At 45.6% G+C, this 18,002-nt stretch overlaps 2 protein-coding genes across 2 annotated transcripts in view; both read right to left on the minus strand.

Moving 5' to 3' along the window:
- The window catches only part of Dennd1a (DENN domain containing 1A), a 1,920,886-nt gene that overhangs the window by 283,868 nt on the left and 1,619,016 nt on the right, over positions 1-18,002 (minus strand).
- Ndufa8 (NADH:ubiquinone oxidoreductase subunit A8) lies at positions 3,162-17,970 on the minus strand. Its single transcript, XM_027423599.2, has 4 exons — positions 17,817-17,970; positions 11,733-11,896; positions 6,701-6,866; positions 3,162-3,459 (listed from the first exon to the last, which is right to left on the minus strand). Exons 1-4 carry the CDS (start codon positions 17,865-17,867, stop codon positions 3,322-3,324), a joined length of 519 nt encoding a protein of 172 aa, XP_027279400.1. The 5' UTR covers positions 17,868-17,970; the 3' UTR covers positions 3,162-3,321.

Raw genomic sequence — 18,002 nt, forward strand, 5'->3', positions numbered from 1 at the left:
ACTAAATACTCATGGCCAAACCAGACAGTAGGTACCATTTCTGTGCTCCTCATTCTTTTACAGGTGGAGAAACAAGGTATAATGCAATTAAGAGCCTTATGTAGGGTCACAGCTACACAGTGGTACAGCCCTTATCCAATGCATACCACAAAATTCCAGAGCTCTTATGCTCAGCTATCATGCTGTATACCGTGTCACAGAAACAATGGGGCAGGAAAGACCACTTCTGGATGTAGGAAGATGATGCTTCCTGGGGAAGACAGGACTGGTGTCTGCCTTGAGAGATGGCTAGATGTCCAAGAGGCAGAGACGGGGAAGGATGGTTTCCTGGTGAGATAGCAGCCATATTGACTTAAACTTTAGAAAGTGTCTAGACTCTTAGGTCTGAGGGCACAATCCTGTAATCTCAATTATTCAGGAAGATCACCAAGTTCAAGGCAGGCTTGGGCTACAGTGAATTCAATGCCAGCCTGAGCAAGTTAGTTAAGATTATGTCTCAAACATGAAAAGTAAAAATTGGACTGGGAATGTAACTTGGTGGGAGGGTTTAATTAGCATGCAGGAACTCCTGCACTGAGGGGGAGGTGGGAGGTGGCAAACAATCTGGGATTGGCCTTCTATTGAATGCAGGGTTCATGGTCAGATTATGGAGTGTCAGACGTCAGCAAAAGCTTGGGCTTTCTTTAGCAGGCATTTGAGAGCCACTAGAGGCACAAACAGCAATGTGGGAGGTGGACTGGACCACAATTAGGAAACTGTTTTAATAATCCAGGCCAGGGAAACGAATCGGCCTAGGGCAAGGACAGTGAGATAAGAGAGGAAGCAGCCAATGTGAGGCCACAGAAGAGACTCATCAGGGCTTAGTGTTGGGTTGTGAGTGAGGAAGGAGAGGAAGGAGCCAAAGATGCATCTTGAGTTTTGACACTGGGAGGATGGAGACAGTGTGGACTCTGATAGGGAAGACAGGAACGGGCTTGGCAGGGAAAGGGGGCAGATATGTGTCCTTTGAGAATGCAAGGAATTATTCTCACTCTCAAGCCAAGCCAGAGTTTCTGTCAATTGAAGCTCTGTTCAGGGACCTTCACACTAACTGCTTTCAAATTGTTCTGTGACCATGACCTTTTACCTACTGACATCGAGACATGCATTTGTTGTAAGAAATTATTATCTTTAACTACCTAGACTTTCTGTCCTAGAAGGCTATGATGTGTGATCCCATCAAGAAGAGCACAGGAAAGCCAAAAGCTGGTTCCTTTGTTCAAGGAATTCAAAGCAAGGTGGGGAGGGTGGAAGACACAGTTGCTGTCCAACTTGGGTAAAAGTTAAAACATCCTAGAATTGAATTTGAAGACATTAACAGTTCAGGCTGCATTGTTGTAATTCTACAGAGGTGGATTAGCATTTGGGGAGTGATTGGCACTCCACAGGCCACTTGAAGCAAGCTAGATCAAGTCAGCTTCTTGCACGATATGGCCATCAGAACCAGAAAAACCTGTAACCCTGTATGCCTTCTCAAGTGGGGTGGGTCCTCTTCACTGCTCCCTCAACATTAGTTCTTTCGTCTATGAAACTGGCTAGTTGACATATTTTTCTTCAAGACAGGCTTCCTCTGTGTTGTCCTGGCTGATCTGGAATTCACTCTGTACACCTGCTGGCCTTGAACTCAGAGATCTGCCTGCCTCTGCTTTCCGAGTACTGGGATTAAAGATGTGTTCCACCATGCCTGGCTAGAAACTTTATTTTAAATCATGCATATGCTACATATGTGTGAGTGCCCACAGTCCAGAGGTGCTGGATCCCCTGAGCATTACAGATGGTTGTGAGGAACCTGATCGTGAGTGCTGGAAACTGAATCTGAGTCCTTTGATAGAGCCATACATTCTCTCTCCAAACAACAGTATCACTTACAAACAACTCTGAACACACAGGAGCTAACTTCCATGTATCACTCTGCACATTGCAAGTGTTCAACATGTGCTGTTCAGGTAAGACCCAGCTTCCCTGAGAAGGAACGGAGGAAGTAAACTGTGGCAGGCAGTATACCATATACCTGTCAATCTGTGACCAGCCCAATTGTAGGTATTATAGCTGACTCCCAATTATTTGGCCACCAAGATGTTAATAGACTTTGCCTCAGCTATTTTAAAAAAAGAGTTTATTCAAGAGTTGGGAAGTCAGAGGCAGCACTGGTATGGACGAAGTAGGAGCTTCTTTGCAAATGCCCCCAGTGGTGGGGTGAGCAGGGGATGGGAGGCATAGCCAAACAGCAGTGCTTTCCCTTTAGCCGGCCTTTCGGGCCTCATCTGTTTAATGCCTCACTCTCCCCGCTGAGCGCTGGATAAACTTGAAGGAGACACATGTCCCAAAGTTTTATTGTCACAGCTTTGCAAAGAAGCCCAAAGCCATTATTGAGCCTGGATGACTTACTCAGTCTTACATGGCAATGTAATGCCACAACATGCGACACAGTCAGCTGTAAAGGAAATGGCTGAGTAAGTGAAAGGGAACTGGATGGGGTGAAGGGACTTGGGGGAACAGCGCTTTGAACCAGAGCTTTATAAACACTGGGGCTCTAACCTGCCCAGGAGGTAGATAAGCATGTGCCCTTTGGTTTGTCCTCAAACTCAACCTCTCACAAGAGGTTAAGGAACACACCCAAGGTTGGAATTGACACGCAGACCTCCAACTTCCTGGCTTTGGAGCTGGGAGTTCAGCCTCCACCTCCCTTGTCTATCAGGAAAAACATCTGGGTTATAATGCACCGGACGGACGATAGGCTACTGAGGGGAAACGGTGGAAGTTAGGTTCTTTAAGGAACTTCAAGCAACACTGCCTTGGACCCAGCCAGCAGCCCCTCCCATGCCTGAGTCACAGGCTCAAGCCTTTACTCTGTCCTGGATGTGTCCCTGGGATGGGTTACAGAGAGCTATCTGCTTGGAATGCTGGCTGTGAAGAGAGAGCTGGGGTTTCACACGGTATGCTGAACACCTCTGGGAAGCTGCTTTAGGTAGAAAAGCCTCCATGCTGGAGTGTAGCTCTCCTGCCACACTGGTGAGGCCATCCTAGGGCAAGCAAGTAGGACAGTCAGTAGCACAAGAAAGGACAGGGGAAGTCATCTCTAAAGGCTAAAAGGTTACATAAAGCATAATAAAACACAACTGTTTCCTTTAAAATTTTAATGGACAGGAAATGTATAGAATAACTGCCAAGTCACATAAATTAACTTTTTTGTTAATGTCCATGATCCAGGAAAGAACACGCGAGCGGCATGAGTATTTTCATCAGCTGTCATCTGGCCGCGTGTGGGCCATAGACCCATCCTTACACGTTCCAGAAAAAAAATCGGCTGCCATGCTTGGCAGGCTTCAGATCCCCTTCTATCACAGGGTTGGGCTCTGGCCTTGCTCTTGAGTGATAAGGGTTCACTGGTAAAGGACGCTCAGTTTTCACTTTAGTGACCTGGAAGGCAAAGAAGGGAGGTGGGGATCAAAGGGACTACAGCAGTAGTAACCCTGAGCCCTCTGGGTTCCCCTCTGCTCTTACTACTGCTCAGCTTCAAACTTCAGGCAGGTGTATCTAGAATGATTTAATCCTTGCATAAACTTTTGAAAACCCACTTTTTGTTATTCTGCCTGGAGAAGATACATGCTGTCCTCTGGAGTTCACTCACTTCTACCATGCTGCCCAATGATGAGGGAAGTGGGCGGACCTTGCACAAATCACTCACACTGAATGCTGGGCCTAGGCTACTGCTGAGGACAATCAGAAGTCAGCCAGGGAGATTAAGGAAAACAGGGACAATGAAGGCGACATATACAGAATCCCACAGAGCAGCAAACCACACACCTAAACAAGCTTTGGTGTTTAGTGCTGACAATGAGCATATTAGCTCAGCTCACCCTTACCAGCAGCTCCCACCAGGTGACTTCTCTGAGGTTCACTAAGCCCACCCTGCTAGGACACTAAGCCAGGCCTGTCTGCTTTGTGCCTGTAAATTGCATGCACAGCTAAGGCACAGGGCAGGGTGATACAGTGTGCAAAGCTATGCAAAGGTGCTTGGGTAACCTGAGGACAGCAGTGCCACTGTTCAGGAGGGCAAACAATCACTATCTGCAGGATGGAAGGCAGGGAAGCTGGGCCTGGTGGTGGGACCAGAATTAAGAGCTGAGTCCTTAAAAAAGGGGGGGGGGGCAGGGCTAGAAGATGGTTCAGAGGTTAAGAGCACCAGCTGCTCTTCCAGAGGTCCTGAGTTCAATTCCCAGCACCCACATAGTGGGTCACGACCATATGTAATGAGATCTGGTGCCCTCTTCTGGCCTGCAGGCATACATGCAGGCAGAACACTATACGTAATAAGTAAAATCTTAAAAATAAGCAAACAAACAAATAAATAAAAACAGCTGAGCCAACAGCCAAATGAAATGGTAGGTTCTAAACTGCAGCCAAGAGGGAGACAGAGCATCTACAACTATCACCCTGACGGCCACCAAAATCTCAGCTGAAAAGCAACTAGAAATTGATTTTTAAATTTTTGAATTTTGCTGTGGATCTGGGACTAGAGTCAGGTGGGGCCTTGTACATGCTAGGTAAATGCTGTCCTGCTTGGCAACACCTATAGTCCAGAGATTACCCCTTTGAAAGTTAAGGAAGCAGGATCCTTACAAGTGGACCATGGCAGCTTTTACTCTAATAGTGCCCGCTCTAAGCCATGTGCAGCATAGAGGCCAGGACCATCTGCCTAGATATACCATTTCTATGCCCAGAGCTCTCAGGCACACAACTGTATAAGCACCCTATGTGCATGCAGTACCTCCAGCTCACAGGACTGTGACTGGATCACCTAAGATGAGAGCTGAAGCTGGAACTCAAGGCCGTGAGTTCAGGTCCCTATGCCCTGCTCTAACTGCAGGTCATTAACAAAGGGTTCCTTGCTTTTGACAGAGTAGTTCCAAATGCTCATTCAAGATATTCATGACAATCTAGAAAACTGTCATTCTTTGTTCTTGGAAAATGTTGAACATAAAGTAACCAGGGAAAGAACAACTGATCAAGGGAAGAACAACAAGCCACTTGCTCTTCAGTAGCACTCCCTAGGAAAGAAGCAGGGCACCTCAGACCCATCCCTAAAGGAAGGCTGGAGGCAGCCTTCTTGATAATGAAACTGCCATGTGTAAAATGGGGTTCCTGGGAGGAACCAGGATGCATATGAAGCACCCCTAACTTGCTTTCTTTATGATCAGGTTATGATTATGAGTAGGAGATAATTCTGCCTAGGAAAGGATGTGACATCCAGACTGGGGCCCAACTTGGTCTTTGGAAGAACAGGCAAGTGGGCCAGCTAAAGGCCAAAGAAAATGAAGCTGCAGTTTAGGCTTCCCTCAGTGGGCTATGGTTTTTCTAGAGACTGGACAATGGATTGGAGTACAACTAAAATTGATAATACATGTCAAGAAGTACATTCTTGAGGCAATTAGATAATTTTATTTGGGGGTTAAAAAGGTTAATAAAAAAACTCAAGAATAAATATACCACTTTAACAGCCTGCCTCGCTGCTTCCCCTGTGGTGAGGAAGAAACAAGAAAAGGTAAAAGTCTACCTATCACTTTCCAACTTTGAATTGGCCATTATTAGAATGAGCTTCTCAGTTTAGCTAAAGAATGTATATGAAGTAAATCTATGTATGCCAGACCAAAAGGAAAAAAAAAAAAAGAGCTAGCCTAACCATCTATTTGTGACAACTATCCATGGATGCTGGTCCCAGAGAGAAGGGAACTAAAATGGATAGCCTGTGTGCCTACACAGGCTCTTGGGTACAACTCATCCAGGAGAGCTGAGATCCTCAGCCTCAGTAGTAGACTGGGAGGACAGAGAGCTGGGAAGCCTGTTTGAGATTCCACAGGAGGTTGTGGAAACAAGATTCAGTCCTACTCTGTCCATCCAACCTTGTCCTTCCCTCCAAGCTATGCTCCCTAGCTCTGAGCAGCAGGAACAGTAGGCCACTGTGGGTAGGGCTTCTTCAGCTGCACACCACACAGAGGGAGGGCATTCAACTGAGGAGCCAGTGGAAGTCCCTACAGGTCCTTAATTTCAGTGATGCATCTTTCTTGCCCACATAGATCACTCTTACAGTGGAGACAGAGCTTTGGCCCAAGATTCTTCAATTTCACAGGATGAACTATCTTACAGAAGCAGCTCTTGAAGAGCTCTCCAGGAAGGCTACAGCAGTGGGGTGGGGGTTGGACAGGCTTAGGAGATCAACACTCAGAATGCTCCTGTGCCAAGTACAGTCACCAGAACACAGAGAAGGTGCAGACATCGGGCTTCTGTGGAGGCTTCATCCACAGAGTCATTACTAAAACCACCAATGCAGGAGGAAGGGAAGACCGAGCTCCTCAACTATGAACAGGGGCTTTTAAATTTCTGGTGTTCCAAAAGAATCTGGCACAAGCTGGTCCTACTGTCCCAGGGGATTTGCCCAATGGTACCTCACTAGCATGGTATCTAAACCACTCTATTCCCTGTTAGCTAACTAACACCTGTTGGACACACTTGCTTCTGGATGCCAAGTCCGTTATCTGCCTGATAAATAAGGACCACTCACATCCTCTCCATCCTCAGAGGGACCCCTTCTGCCTTTGTCATAGCCCATCCCCTCTACCCAACCCCACCTCTAGGTCAAAGTGAGCCCAGAGGAACTTACCTTGGACAGCTCCCCAAGGTCAGGCCGCACCCAGCCCAGATTGTCCAGCACACACTGGTCAAATTTGGCCTGCTGTTTGCGGCAGTAACGAAACAGCTGAAGGTTGGAATAATCAAGGCAAGTCCAGTACTCTGTGAAAGGCTCTGCACAGTGACGCTTTATCTGCCTGGAGAGGAAGGAGGAGGTTAGGGTAGCTCTTCCCACGACAGAGCACCTACAGGCAAATGGACAGCCTTATATTATGGAAACTGTAGGAGTCAATAACGCCACACCACACCACACATCACCTTCAAATAAAAACTGACAACAACAACTGCTGAGACTGCAAGGAAGGAGTCCTTTCCACTGCTGGAATGCAAACTAGTGCAACCACCGTGGAAGTCAGTGTGAAAGGTCGTCAAAAATAAAAATTAGAACACCATGACCCATCTACACCATTCCTAAGCTGTGCCCAAAGGACTATAACCTACCCCAGATGCTAGACGCTTTGTGTCTACTGTTGCTCCATTCACAAAAGCAAGGGACTGGAACCAGCCTAGATGTCCACCCACAGAACACTGGGTAATGAAAATGTGGCATAGGTATGTATACAATGGAATTTTTACTCCGTTTTTATTTATTTATTTATTTACTTTTAGTTTTTCAGGAGAATCTCACTGTGTAGCCCTGGCTGCTCTGGAACTTACCCTGTAGACTAGGCTGGCCACAAACTCAGAGATCTACCTGCCTCCACCTCCTGAGAGCTGGGATTAAAGGTGTATGCCACCACGCCTGGCTTACTAAGCTTCTAGGAACTGGGAAGTGTCATTTTAAGCGAGATAGCACAATCTCATATCTCATGTAGATTCAGACTTCTGTGCCATGGAAGGGCAGCTGCTGGGGAGGGGGTAAGCACACAAGGGAGGCAGAGTCAGAAAGGAGACAAGATAAATAACGAAAACAAATTTTTCTTGAAAAATGTCATAATGAACCCTAGCTTTCTATATGACAGAGAAACCCTTGGGGGAAAAAAATACAAAAAAACAAAAACAAAAACAAAAATAAACAAAAGCCAGTTAAGAAACAGTTAACAGGTCGGGTGTTAGTGGCAAACGCCTTTAATCCCAGCACTCGGGAGGCAGAGGCAGGCGGATCTCTGTGAGTTCCAGGCCAGCCCAGTCTCCAGAGCAAGTGCCAGGATAGGCTCCAAAGCTACACAAAGAAACCCTGTCTCGGGAAAAACAAAACAAAACAAAACAAAACAAAAAACAAAACAAACAAAAAGAAACAGTTAACACAGGAAGATTTCTGAGGAGCAAGGCTTTCTTTATCCAGCAGAAATTATAGCCTAAGATACTGGCATTTTAGTCAGGAGAACTCACCTGCTTGTGAGTTTACATCTCAGCTAGCAAATGCAAAAGGAAGGTAGCAGTCAGAGCCCAGTATGAGGCTGGAGGTGACAGCCCTTCAAATACCAGCACATCAACTAACTGGAAGAGGGTACTGGGCCCAGGCAGAGCCCCAGAGTCAGCCCACTAGTGTGCTGTGTGACCAGGGACAGACTCCTCACAGTAAAGAAGAGCAGGGTAGACAGCCAGTGCTTAAAGCTCTTGCCACACAGTAACAGGACTGGAATAGGAATTCCAGAACCCACATAAGTGCCAAGTGGCTATAAATTCCCACTATAAATTCCCATCCTCTGAAGGAAAAGACAGGAGATCCCAAAGCAAGCTGACCAGTGAGATTAGCATAGCCTCATGTCTGAGTGAGAGACCCTGCCTCAAAGAATAAAGATCCCTGATATCAGCCTCTATATGAATGTGGGCACATGTGCACATACACTTTTACATACAGGACTATAATTCCAGTATGTGGGAGGTGGGACAGGAGAATAACCTTCGCTACAGAGGTCAGCCTGGCTTACATGAGACCCTATTCCACCCCCTACGCCCTCTCCCCAAAAGGGAAGATGGAGATAAGAGAAGGAAAAATGGCTGGAGCAAAATTCCCCTTCCCTTTTCATTCAAACCTGTTATGAATTAAATACAAATTCAAGGAAAAATAAAATAGCACTATTTTATGTAACCCCCACCCCTCCCCAGAGCTGAGGAACAATCCCAGGGCCTTGTCTTTGCTAGGCAAGTGCAAAATAGCATCATTTTATGTAAAAGTCATAGTTGAGGCAGTGGGGGGGGGGGGACTCAAAATATGTTTCTGCCAGTAGAATAAACAGTGAAAGTGCTTCCTACTCTATTCTAGAACCTGAGGGCACTCAACACATGGCCCTCCTTTAAAATGTCTCAGAAGACTTTGAGAGAGTCTACACATGCAGCAAAAAGCCTACTTTTCATGCCTGCCCCCCTGCCACTCACTCAGTTTCCTTCCTAGGACTCACCAGTGTTACCCAGCACCCTGTGTAACCTGCACCCACTCCTCCTGTGTTCTCCACAGTCTGTAACAGAAGACGAACTGAGCCCAGAACTGCAGTGGGAGACCCTGCCTGACCTCTGCTCACCACGCCTGCAGACCCTATTCTAACACTCAGCAGTCACCTCTAGCTCTTAGTATTTCCTCCCTGGGAGGACCTCCGGGCCAAGGGGAGTCTTCATTTTCCACTTACAACATTCCATCTCTGCCTCTCAGGGAACAATGCTTTGCCAATATTCTCTTAGAAAATCATTTGTATTTCCTAAAATAAGTAAAGTCGTATTTAGCCTTGCTAGCAATCAAATCAACATAAATTCAAGCATCATAAAACACCATCTCCTATCTATTCAATATTTTAACACTGTGCATACCATCAGTGCAGAGGGCAGAATAAGTTGACCCAACCTAGAAAACAGTAAGGCAGAGGCTGGTGGTTCATCTGGTAAAACTGTTTGCCACAAAGCCTAGTGTCCTGAGTTTAATACCTGGAACTGACATAAAAGTGGCAGAAGAAAAGCAACTTCAGCCAAGTGGTGGTGGCACATTCCTTTCATCTCAGCACTCGAGAGGCAGAGGCAGGCAGATCTCTGTGAGTTCCAGGCCAGCCTGGTCTACAGAGCCAAGACAGCCAGGGCTGTTACACAGAGAAACACTGTCTGGAAAAAAAAAAAAAGTGACTCCACAAAGTTGACCTCTAACCCTCCACACTTGCACCATGGCATGTGGGCATGCCCCCCACATCAATAAATAAAATGTTTTTGCATCAGGACTGGAGAGATTTCTCAAGCAGTTAAGATCATTTGCTGCTCTTGCCAAGGAACTGGTTTGGTTTCCCGGTACCCACGGCAGCTCATGTGTAGGGGGTCTGATGCCCTTGTCTGACTCCCTACCCCAAGACACACTAGGCATTTATGAACATGAATGGTCAAAACACACATTTGAAAAAAAGTAAGTCATTCATTTTTAAAATATATAGCAATAAAAGTTCATAAGCCAAATATAATTATCAAAACCTTAAAAAAATTCTACTGTTGGAAAATGTATACTAAGGAATTATGGGGGGGGGGTGTAGAAGTAGTGCATAGGACTTTAATCCCAGCACTTGGGAGGCAGAAGCAGGCAGGTCTCTGTGAGTTCAAGGCTAGCCTGGACTACAGAGTGAGTTCCAGGACAGCCAGGCTATCCAGGAAAATATGTCTCAAAAATAATAAAAAGGAAAAGGAAAAAAGAAAACAAAGAAAGGTTAAACAATACAGACTGATGCTCACTAATAAGAGCTGTTGTGGGTACATTACAATTGGTCCTTCTACTAGGAGACTATGCAGTTATTAAAAATAAGGTTCAAAAGAATGTGTCCAATTATGCCAAGTGAAAATCAATTTAAAAAATATACACATTATAACTATCACCACAAAAGTATCTTTGCATGTAGACAGAGACAGCACAAACAATAAAGAAGAAAGGCAGTGACGTTTGATTCTTCCCTGTAAGGTCACTGCAGTGGCATCTGTGGGTTTTGACAGCCAGCAGTCAGTCTCCATTCTTCTGTAACATCCCTGAGCTTTCCCTTTGGAAAACAATTCCTGCCTGTCTCTCAGCGATGGTGTTGGATGAAGTTAAGACTACATCTCACTTTAGGCCTGACCAATCAGAGTATTTAGCTCCAAGGTTCAAAAGCACATGAAGTCCACAGACAGTATAATTTGGCTAAGGGCTTACTGATGACGAGGCCAGCTTAGAGTGGGTGCTGGCTATCTAGGTAATAGCAAAGGCAAAGTCTATTTGAAAATAAGGTCAACAGAGAAATGCTGAGCTGAGAGATTATGCAGAAAAGAGAGGGAAAAGATACCACATAGCTATTCTGTCATTTAGACCCCCGAATCCAGCCCTGCCCAACACCAGGACTATTTTTGGACTTTACAGTCAACTTGCTCTAAGTTGAGTATCTGTCCTTTTATTACAACTGAATTCTTACACACTTTTTCCAAGGCTGGGTGGGGGTAGTACCCATTGGAGGCCTAACACTGAATCAAGAATGGGTGTTCCAGGACTATATGGTGAGTTCTAGGCTGACTGAATCAAACCATTTTTTTTTTTTTTTGATAGCATCTCATATAGGCCAAACTGGCTTCCAGCTCCCTATGTAGCCATGGCTACTCTTGCTGATCATCTTGCCTCCACCCTCTGAATGCTAGGATTACAAGACCATAACACCAGGCCCAGTTAACATTTTTCAGTTAATTACATACCTGGGCTTGTATGAGTATTGAGCACAGTGGCCCACCTAAAAGCCAACACAATGCTTTCCTAGCCATCACAACTGTCGGTTGTCTGTCAACAAGAACTGGGCTGAGACGGTCAAGCACACCTTTTCAAACACCTACTCCCATACTGCAGAGGGCAGACACTGTTTCACAGATGAAAACAGAGATTCATGAAGGAACTTGCCTTATAAAAACAAGTCTGAAACAAACAAATAAAATAACTAATTTTGGTCTATCTGATTTCAAAACCTGCACACTTGCAACTCTATTGAATTAGGTGGAAGTCACTTCCTCACTGAAGAGTATTTCAGAATACCTTCATGTTACAACTCACATAGGCACTGCCTTCAGGTGAGTCTTACCTGAAGAAGTCCAGCGCACAGCTGTTGACCAGCTTGCCCTCCTGAAGACAGCGCCTGGGGTCCTTCTCTTCCCAGCGGCAGAGCATAAACTCCTTATTGGCCTTATCACACTGAGCCCCATAGTGATGGGCAGCAGCTTTAAGGACGGCTGAGCTGACCTTCACCTGGAAAAGTGATGTAGGCGGAAGTCACACACTAAGCCAGGTACAACTGAGTGCTTTAGGCTCTCCCCAGGCCTCACTAGGTGAAGATGGTGACCCTAACAGAATCTTACTTAAAGTAACTGTCAAAGTTGCTAAGGTTCCTCTGCAGGAATGAAATGGATCATATAAGGACACCGGAGACTCCCAGAGGGCTGGGAAATCAGAGGAATCAAGGAAAAGGAAAAGAAGAGCTCAAAGTCTGGCAATTACTAAGAATAAACCCTGGAACCTACACACGTTCATGCTAACTCTAGTACTGTGGCCATGCCAGACTCCCCTGCTTGTCTTCCAGCACTCTTCTTGAGAAGCATTGCAGAGCAGCTGCAGGTAGCTCACAAGGATCGGCAGAGCACAGGACCCAGCTTCCTGCTCTACAGCCTTAGCCTAGGTGGAAACCACCATGCTTCAGTTACTGGAACCTGACAGAGCATTCTGCTGTCTAGGAGAACTCATCTTCATCCTTGCTTTTCAGTCATTTTGGCTACTCTGTTTCTCTTCTAATATTTCAATCTTACTGCCCTACTAAAGCCTTCTGGCCAGACACTAACCACCAGTTCTGCCATGGGCAACTTCTCAAGCCTTAACTTTAAAGAGCAGGGCGGGGTATTTACTGCTGTCATCTGGGCACAGGCCGGTGGACAGTCCCGTTCAGGGCTGGTCTGTCTGATCTAACGTGCTTTTGCTTTACTGTTGCTGGTTTCCCAACCTGGGAATTTTCAGATTCCTGATCAACTGAGAAAAGTAACATAGAGCATTATCAGGTTTCCGAAAACTCCCTGTCAGGAAACCATACTTTAACACACCACTGAATTGGATTTAAAAAAACAAACAAACAAACAAACAAAAAAAACCCTGAAGACTTTAGCATGAAAAAATCTTATTTTTATGCACTTTATACATACTAATTTATTAATAAGACAAATGTTGGGAAAAGAAGAGGGAGGTTCACCTACATCCTACAGGAAGGACAAAAGAGCCAGGATTGTCCACCAGCACACTATCAACACAAAGGTAAACTTACATATGAGTGAAATTTACCATGCCAACTCTAACAAATTTATACCCCAAATCTGTAAAGTTTTGTATTTAAGTTTGGTATACATTTGCTAATTTTATTACCTATAGCCAGCTGGGAGAATAAAAGGTACTCAACCCTATTTGCTTTGTTTCTAGTTTTTGTTGACACTATCAAGTAGCCCAGGCTGGCCTCTTACTCTCAGTCTCCCTAGAGCTGGATTACTACCATGTACTACTATTCTGGCTGCACAGTTTTGTTTTGTTTTGTTTTAAGGTCACTACATTCTAAAGCTTGAGTTTCAGCGCTTTAGAGCACTTACTGCTTTTCCAGCAGACCTGGGTTTAATTCTTAGCACTCACATGTTGGCTCACAAACAGTTCCAGGGGTTTCTATCTGATGCCATCTTCTGGCACCCAAGATAACCAAACATAAATGTGGTACACATACATTCAGGCAAAGCACTCATACACATAAAATAAGTAAATCTTAAAAAATTTTTAAATAAAAAACTGAGCACCATTTTACTTGCTTGCCAAATACCTCAAAAATATCCTTAAATGGCTAGTTTGATTACTGAATCCTCACGACAGCAGCCCAAAGCAACACTGGTTGCTTAATTTCCCTACACAGGCGGCAGTCTTATCAAAATGAAGGTATATTCATGCTGTCATAGGGAAACAAAGGTGAGACACATTTCCTGAGCCAATTCCTAAACAGTGAATAAACAGATGCCAGCCATCCTCAGAACTGGAACCCAGACACTGTGGCCTCTCCTTAGGCCTGTGACATGGCAGTACAATCACAGAGAACATGGAGAACTTGAGATATAACCGTGTGCCCTCACCTGCTTCTTTACAGCTGAAGAAGTCCAACAGTCCCCTCCCAAGTTCATCCAGCACCCTTTTGTCCCCAGAACACAGAATTTCAGCACCTTTCCTCATCATCTCTCACGGTCACTCTGTGCTGCAGGTTTCCACAGACACAGTCACAGCAAAGCCTCCATACCTCCCAGAGCTGGTACTGCTCCTACAAACCACGCCCCCACCCTTCTTAGTACTTCACTTATGGCAGAGCAGGCCTATTGCTTGTTTATGTAAAATGGAGCATGATACACTTATTTCATGGGAGCATCTAATGAACTCAAACCTGTAAAAATGCTAAGAATGTACCTGACACATCAACTGTATCAGTACTGGCTGCGGCTTAATTTTGTTCAAAATTATCAACATACCGAGGAATATTTTTGTTGTTGTTTTGGGATTTTTTAAAGTTTGTTTGGTTGTTTTGGGTTTTTTTTTTGAGACAAGGTTTCTCTGTGTAGCCCTGGTTGTCCAGGAAACTCTGTAGACCAGACTGGTCTCGAACCTGGAGATCTGTCTGCCTCTACCTCCAAAGTGCTGGGATTAAAGAGTGTGCCACTTCTGCCCAGCTGGTACTTTTTAAATATAATTTATTTAACTTTATTATTTTATGTGCATTGGTGTGAAAGCTTCAGACCCTCTAGAACTGGACAGGTGTGAGCTGCCATGTGGTTGCTGGGAACTGAACTCAGGGTCTCTGGAAGAGCAGGCAGTTCTCTTAACTGCTGAGCTGTCTCTCTGCCACCCCATGGGCATTTTTACCCAAAGCTTCTGATGTTTGTCCCCATAGGGCTGTGACTCGACTCTTAAGTCATAAAGCCCAGACTGCGTCCTATCTGCTCCCAGAAGCTGTTTTCCCTAACTTAGAATACAGTTCCAGAAGGCAAGATTTAATTTGTTATAACTCATTACACACTTTACAAACAGTAGAGGAAAGCAGTCAACAGAAGGGTGTGATGCAACAAAGTGCTCACATCAGATTCTTCACTCTGTCCTTCAGTGCCTTAAAGGTGGGTTCTTGCTAATTTTCTTGTTGAAGGTGGCCAGGAGCTCCTCCTCTGACATGTGATGGTTGCTCATCACTACATGGGACTGGGCTATAACTTTTTTCTTCAACTTTTTGATTGACATCTCGTCTGAAGCCTGACTCAGAACAGCTTTAATGGTTCCTTCCACTTGGATTTCCCTTTCACTGGAACCTCAAGGTCCTTGGACTCTCCCTCCTCAGGCTGTCCTGGCAACATCATCTTTTTTCTTCTGAGTGTTTTCGCTGCTTCTGTTTTCTTGCCCCTCTCTTGGTCAGTCCCTCATCACCATCATCGCTGGGCCCGTTTCTGAGGCCTGCCCATCCCAGGCCCTCTTCTTTTCTGGTGGGCCATTGGCCTCGGTGGTCTCCTCCCCAGCAGCCTCATGTCCAACCTCCTGGCCCGTTTTGCACTTGTGTGGCTTCTGGGCCTCAGGTTTTCCTAACTTTCAGCTCTTTCTTCCTATTCTTCTGTTGTCCCTCCTTCCTTTCTCTTTTATTCTTCCCTGGTGCCATTTGTTTTCAAAGCTGGTTGCTGATCTTGCTCACTGTTGAAGGCTTCAGAGATGTTTCACACCTTTTCCACAACAAAGTTACTGTGCACTTTCAGGCTGCTCCTCCAATTCTGAAACTTTGCCTTTTTTTCTGGGAACATTGTCAAAAGCACCGATTTGCTGCAGAAGTTGGGTTTCTTTATTAATTCATTAATTTTCTGAATCCACACCTACTGCTTTCATCAACTTTGAGGGTCTTGGCTTCACAGTCTTTGCCTCCACACTTCTGACCTTCACTGATGGACTTCACATGGCTTTTACAGCCATCACCCCAGAAATCTTTCCCCCAGTCAATACGAGAGAACGACACTCACAGTTTCGGCAAGCAAATGCGAGCTTTTCCACCTGTGTTTCCTCACTGATTCACTGCATGCATTGCATGTAAAAAATACCACTTCTGGTTAAATGACTAAATATTCTACCTGAGACAGGTCTAAACTCCTGTCCTCTCAGCATGGAGCTGCAGCCGCCTACTGCAGTGCTGCCACTGGCTAGCCCAACTCACCCACACAGTTTCTTAGTTATTTTAACATCCATTGAAGTCTTCCTGAGTTTCTTACTCTTCAATCTAGTCTCCATAAAGTTGCCTCAGTGACCTTCCTAAAGGAATTCTTATTTCACTCTACTGCCACAACAAATCAGAATCCAACTCCCCAAAGGAGTCATGCTTAGCAGCAGAGTAAAACGTGAACTTCCTGTTTGCTGTTTAAGGCTTCCTAGGCACAACCTATCTTTCCAGCCTTCTCAGCAGACCTCACAAGGGGCTCTGCTGCTGCGCTCTGCTGTGCTCCACTCCATGCCCCCAGGATCCACTGTTAGTCTCCGCTTCCCCATTACCTAATCTTTATTAACTTCCTTCTCCCACCACTCAGTTTTTCTCTGCATCCCTACCCGTAAAACATCAGCCTTCAAATACTGTATTTCACATTAAGCTAACTCTTGGTCTCTCCATCCTTTTTATGTCTTCATAGAGGACAGTTAGAGGCGCCTCCTCTTGCAAGCAAAACACCCTTGTCTACAAGTGCTAAAAGTTACTCAAAGTGACACAGTAGTTAGGCCTAGAATTCGGATCCAACATCAAATTGTACTTTCTCCTTAACCCGTGCCTGCCTGTTTCTCATAAATTTAATCGTGTCTTTTTTTTCCACTTTAGTTATTTGCATAATTATAGACATCGTTCATACTTTAAAGAAAAATATATTAGAACACTCTTGCATGAAATGTTTGCTGAGCTAATTAAAAATCTAACAAAAAAACATGTCAACTCATGTTTAACTAGCTTTATGATGGGATAAAAATAAAAAGCTGGCTCATGGGAACATCCCTTGTCACCTCTTAGTAAATGTCCTCATACCATGAATACAGCTAATAATTTCTTTATCTGAGGAAAATAACAGTTGCCACCTGCACAGGTTTGTAAGAGACTACAGGAAGTAATGTGGGAAAAACACTTTAACAGCACCTGGTGGGTACCTGCCAGCATACAATTTTCAGTCTTGCCTGTCTGTTTTATTTATATCCAGTCCTGCCCTGACAGTCTTCTGCCTTACGACATCTACCTTCCCCCACCATCTCACAGAATCAAGTCCAAACGGCTCTGGCCTCGTCGGTGACTTCACCACCACTAACACGAGACTGACATCAAACAGCTCTGGCTTTCTCTACGCACATTGTCTACGCTTCCTTTCTGACTCTACTGCACCTCAGCTCATAGCTTTTAACAGCCTAGGCTTCAGAACAGATCTGGGTTCCCCATTCCAACTCTTCCACACACTGTATCTGACCTTGGGCAAATCACTTCTACTCTCAGGGTCCTACTTCTGGTCTACAGGGGAAGACCACCTTACTGTGTGTCCCAAGTACTTAGCAGCGGCTTGATCATGTTTGCAATCATTACAATAACATCACTCGTACTTCACTTCTCACACCACTAGCTGCACTGTGCTGTACAGCCTCTTTACCTATCTCCTTATTCAACTGAAAACCACGAAAGCAGAACATTGTCCCTTAATTTTCGTTGCATGTGAACATAACAAATATTTAAATGTCTCTCGAAGAAGTAAATGCTTTAAATGTATCCTGTTACCAAACTCCCTGGCCCATGCCTGCCTCATGCCTCAATGTCCAACACGCACTGTTTGCTGCCGCGCGACCCAGGGCCTGCTTTGTACCGAGATTTTGACAGACTCGGCGGGAGGTGAGCACCTGGGAAGGCATACTCGCCTCGCGGGGAGGTACAGCAAAGGGCTAGGTGATGCTGTTAGTGTCACCCGGATTCACAGGAGGAGCCGGTCACGGTGGGGGCCTGGGTGCTTGAAGCCATGGCGGGATGGGATCGCGCAGGTCGCAGAGGCCGGGCCCGAACTCCGGCCCGCCTGGCAGCTGCAGCCCCGGGCCTCCCGCCTGCCCTCAGGGCGAGCCTCACCTCCTCCACTTTCAGCTCTTCCAGAGTGGGCAACTCCACTATTCCCGGCATGACCGCGGCAGACGCGACCCTGCCCCTGGCGTCCTCGGCTGGTCTCCTTCAATTCCCCTCTGGGTCGCCCAGGCTGCCCTGTACCATTTGCGCATGCGTCTCTAGCGGCGCGCAGGCGCAATGCTCTGCGACCGC

This window comes from Cricetulus griseus, chromosome 6 (genome assembly GCF_003668045.3).
Source record: "Cricetulus griseus strain 17A/GY chromosome 6, alternate assembly CriGri-PICRH-1.0, whole genome shotgun sequence".
NCBI classification, from domain to species: domain Eukaryota; kingdom Metazoa; phylum Chordata; class Mammalia; order Rodentia; family Cricetidae; genus Cricetulus; species Cricetulus griseus.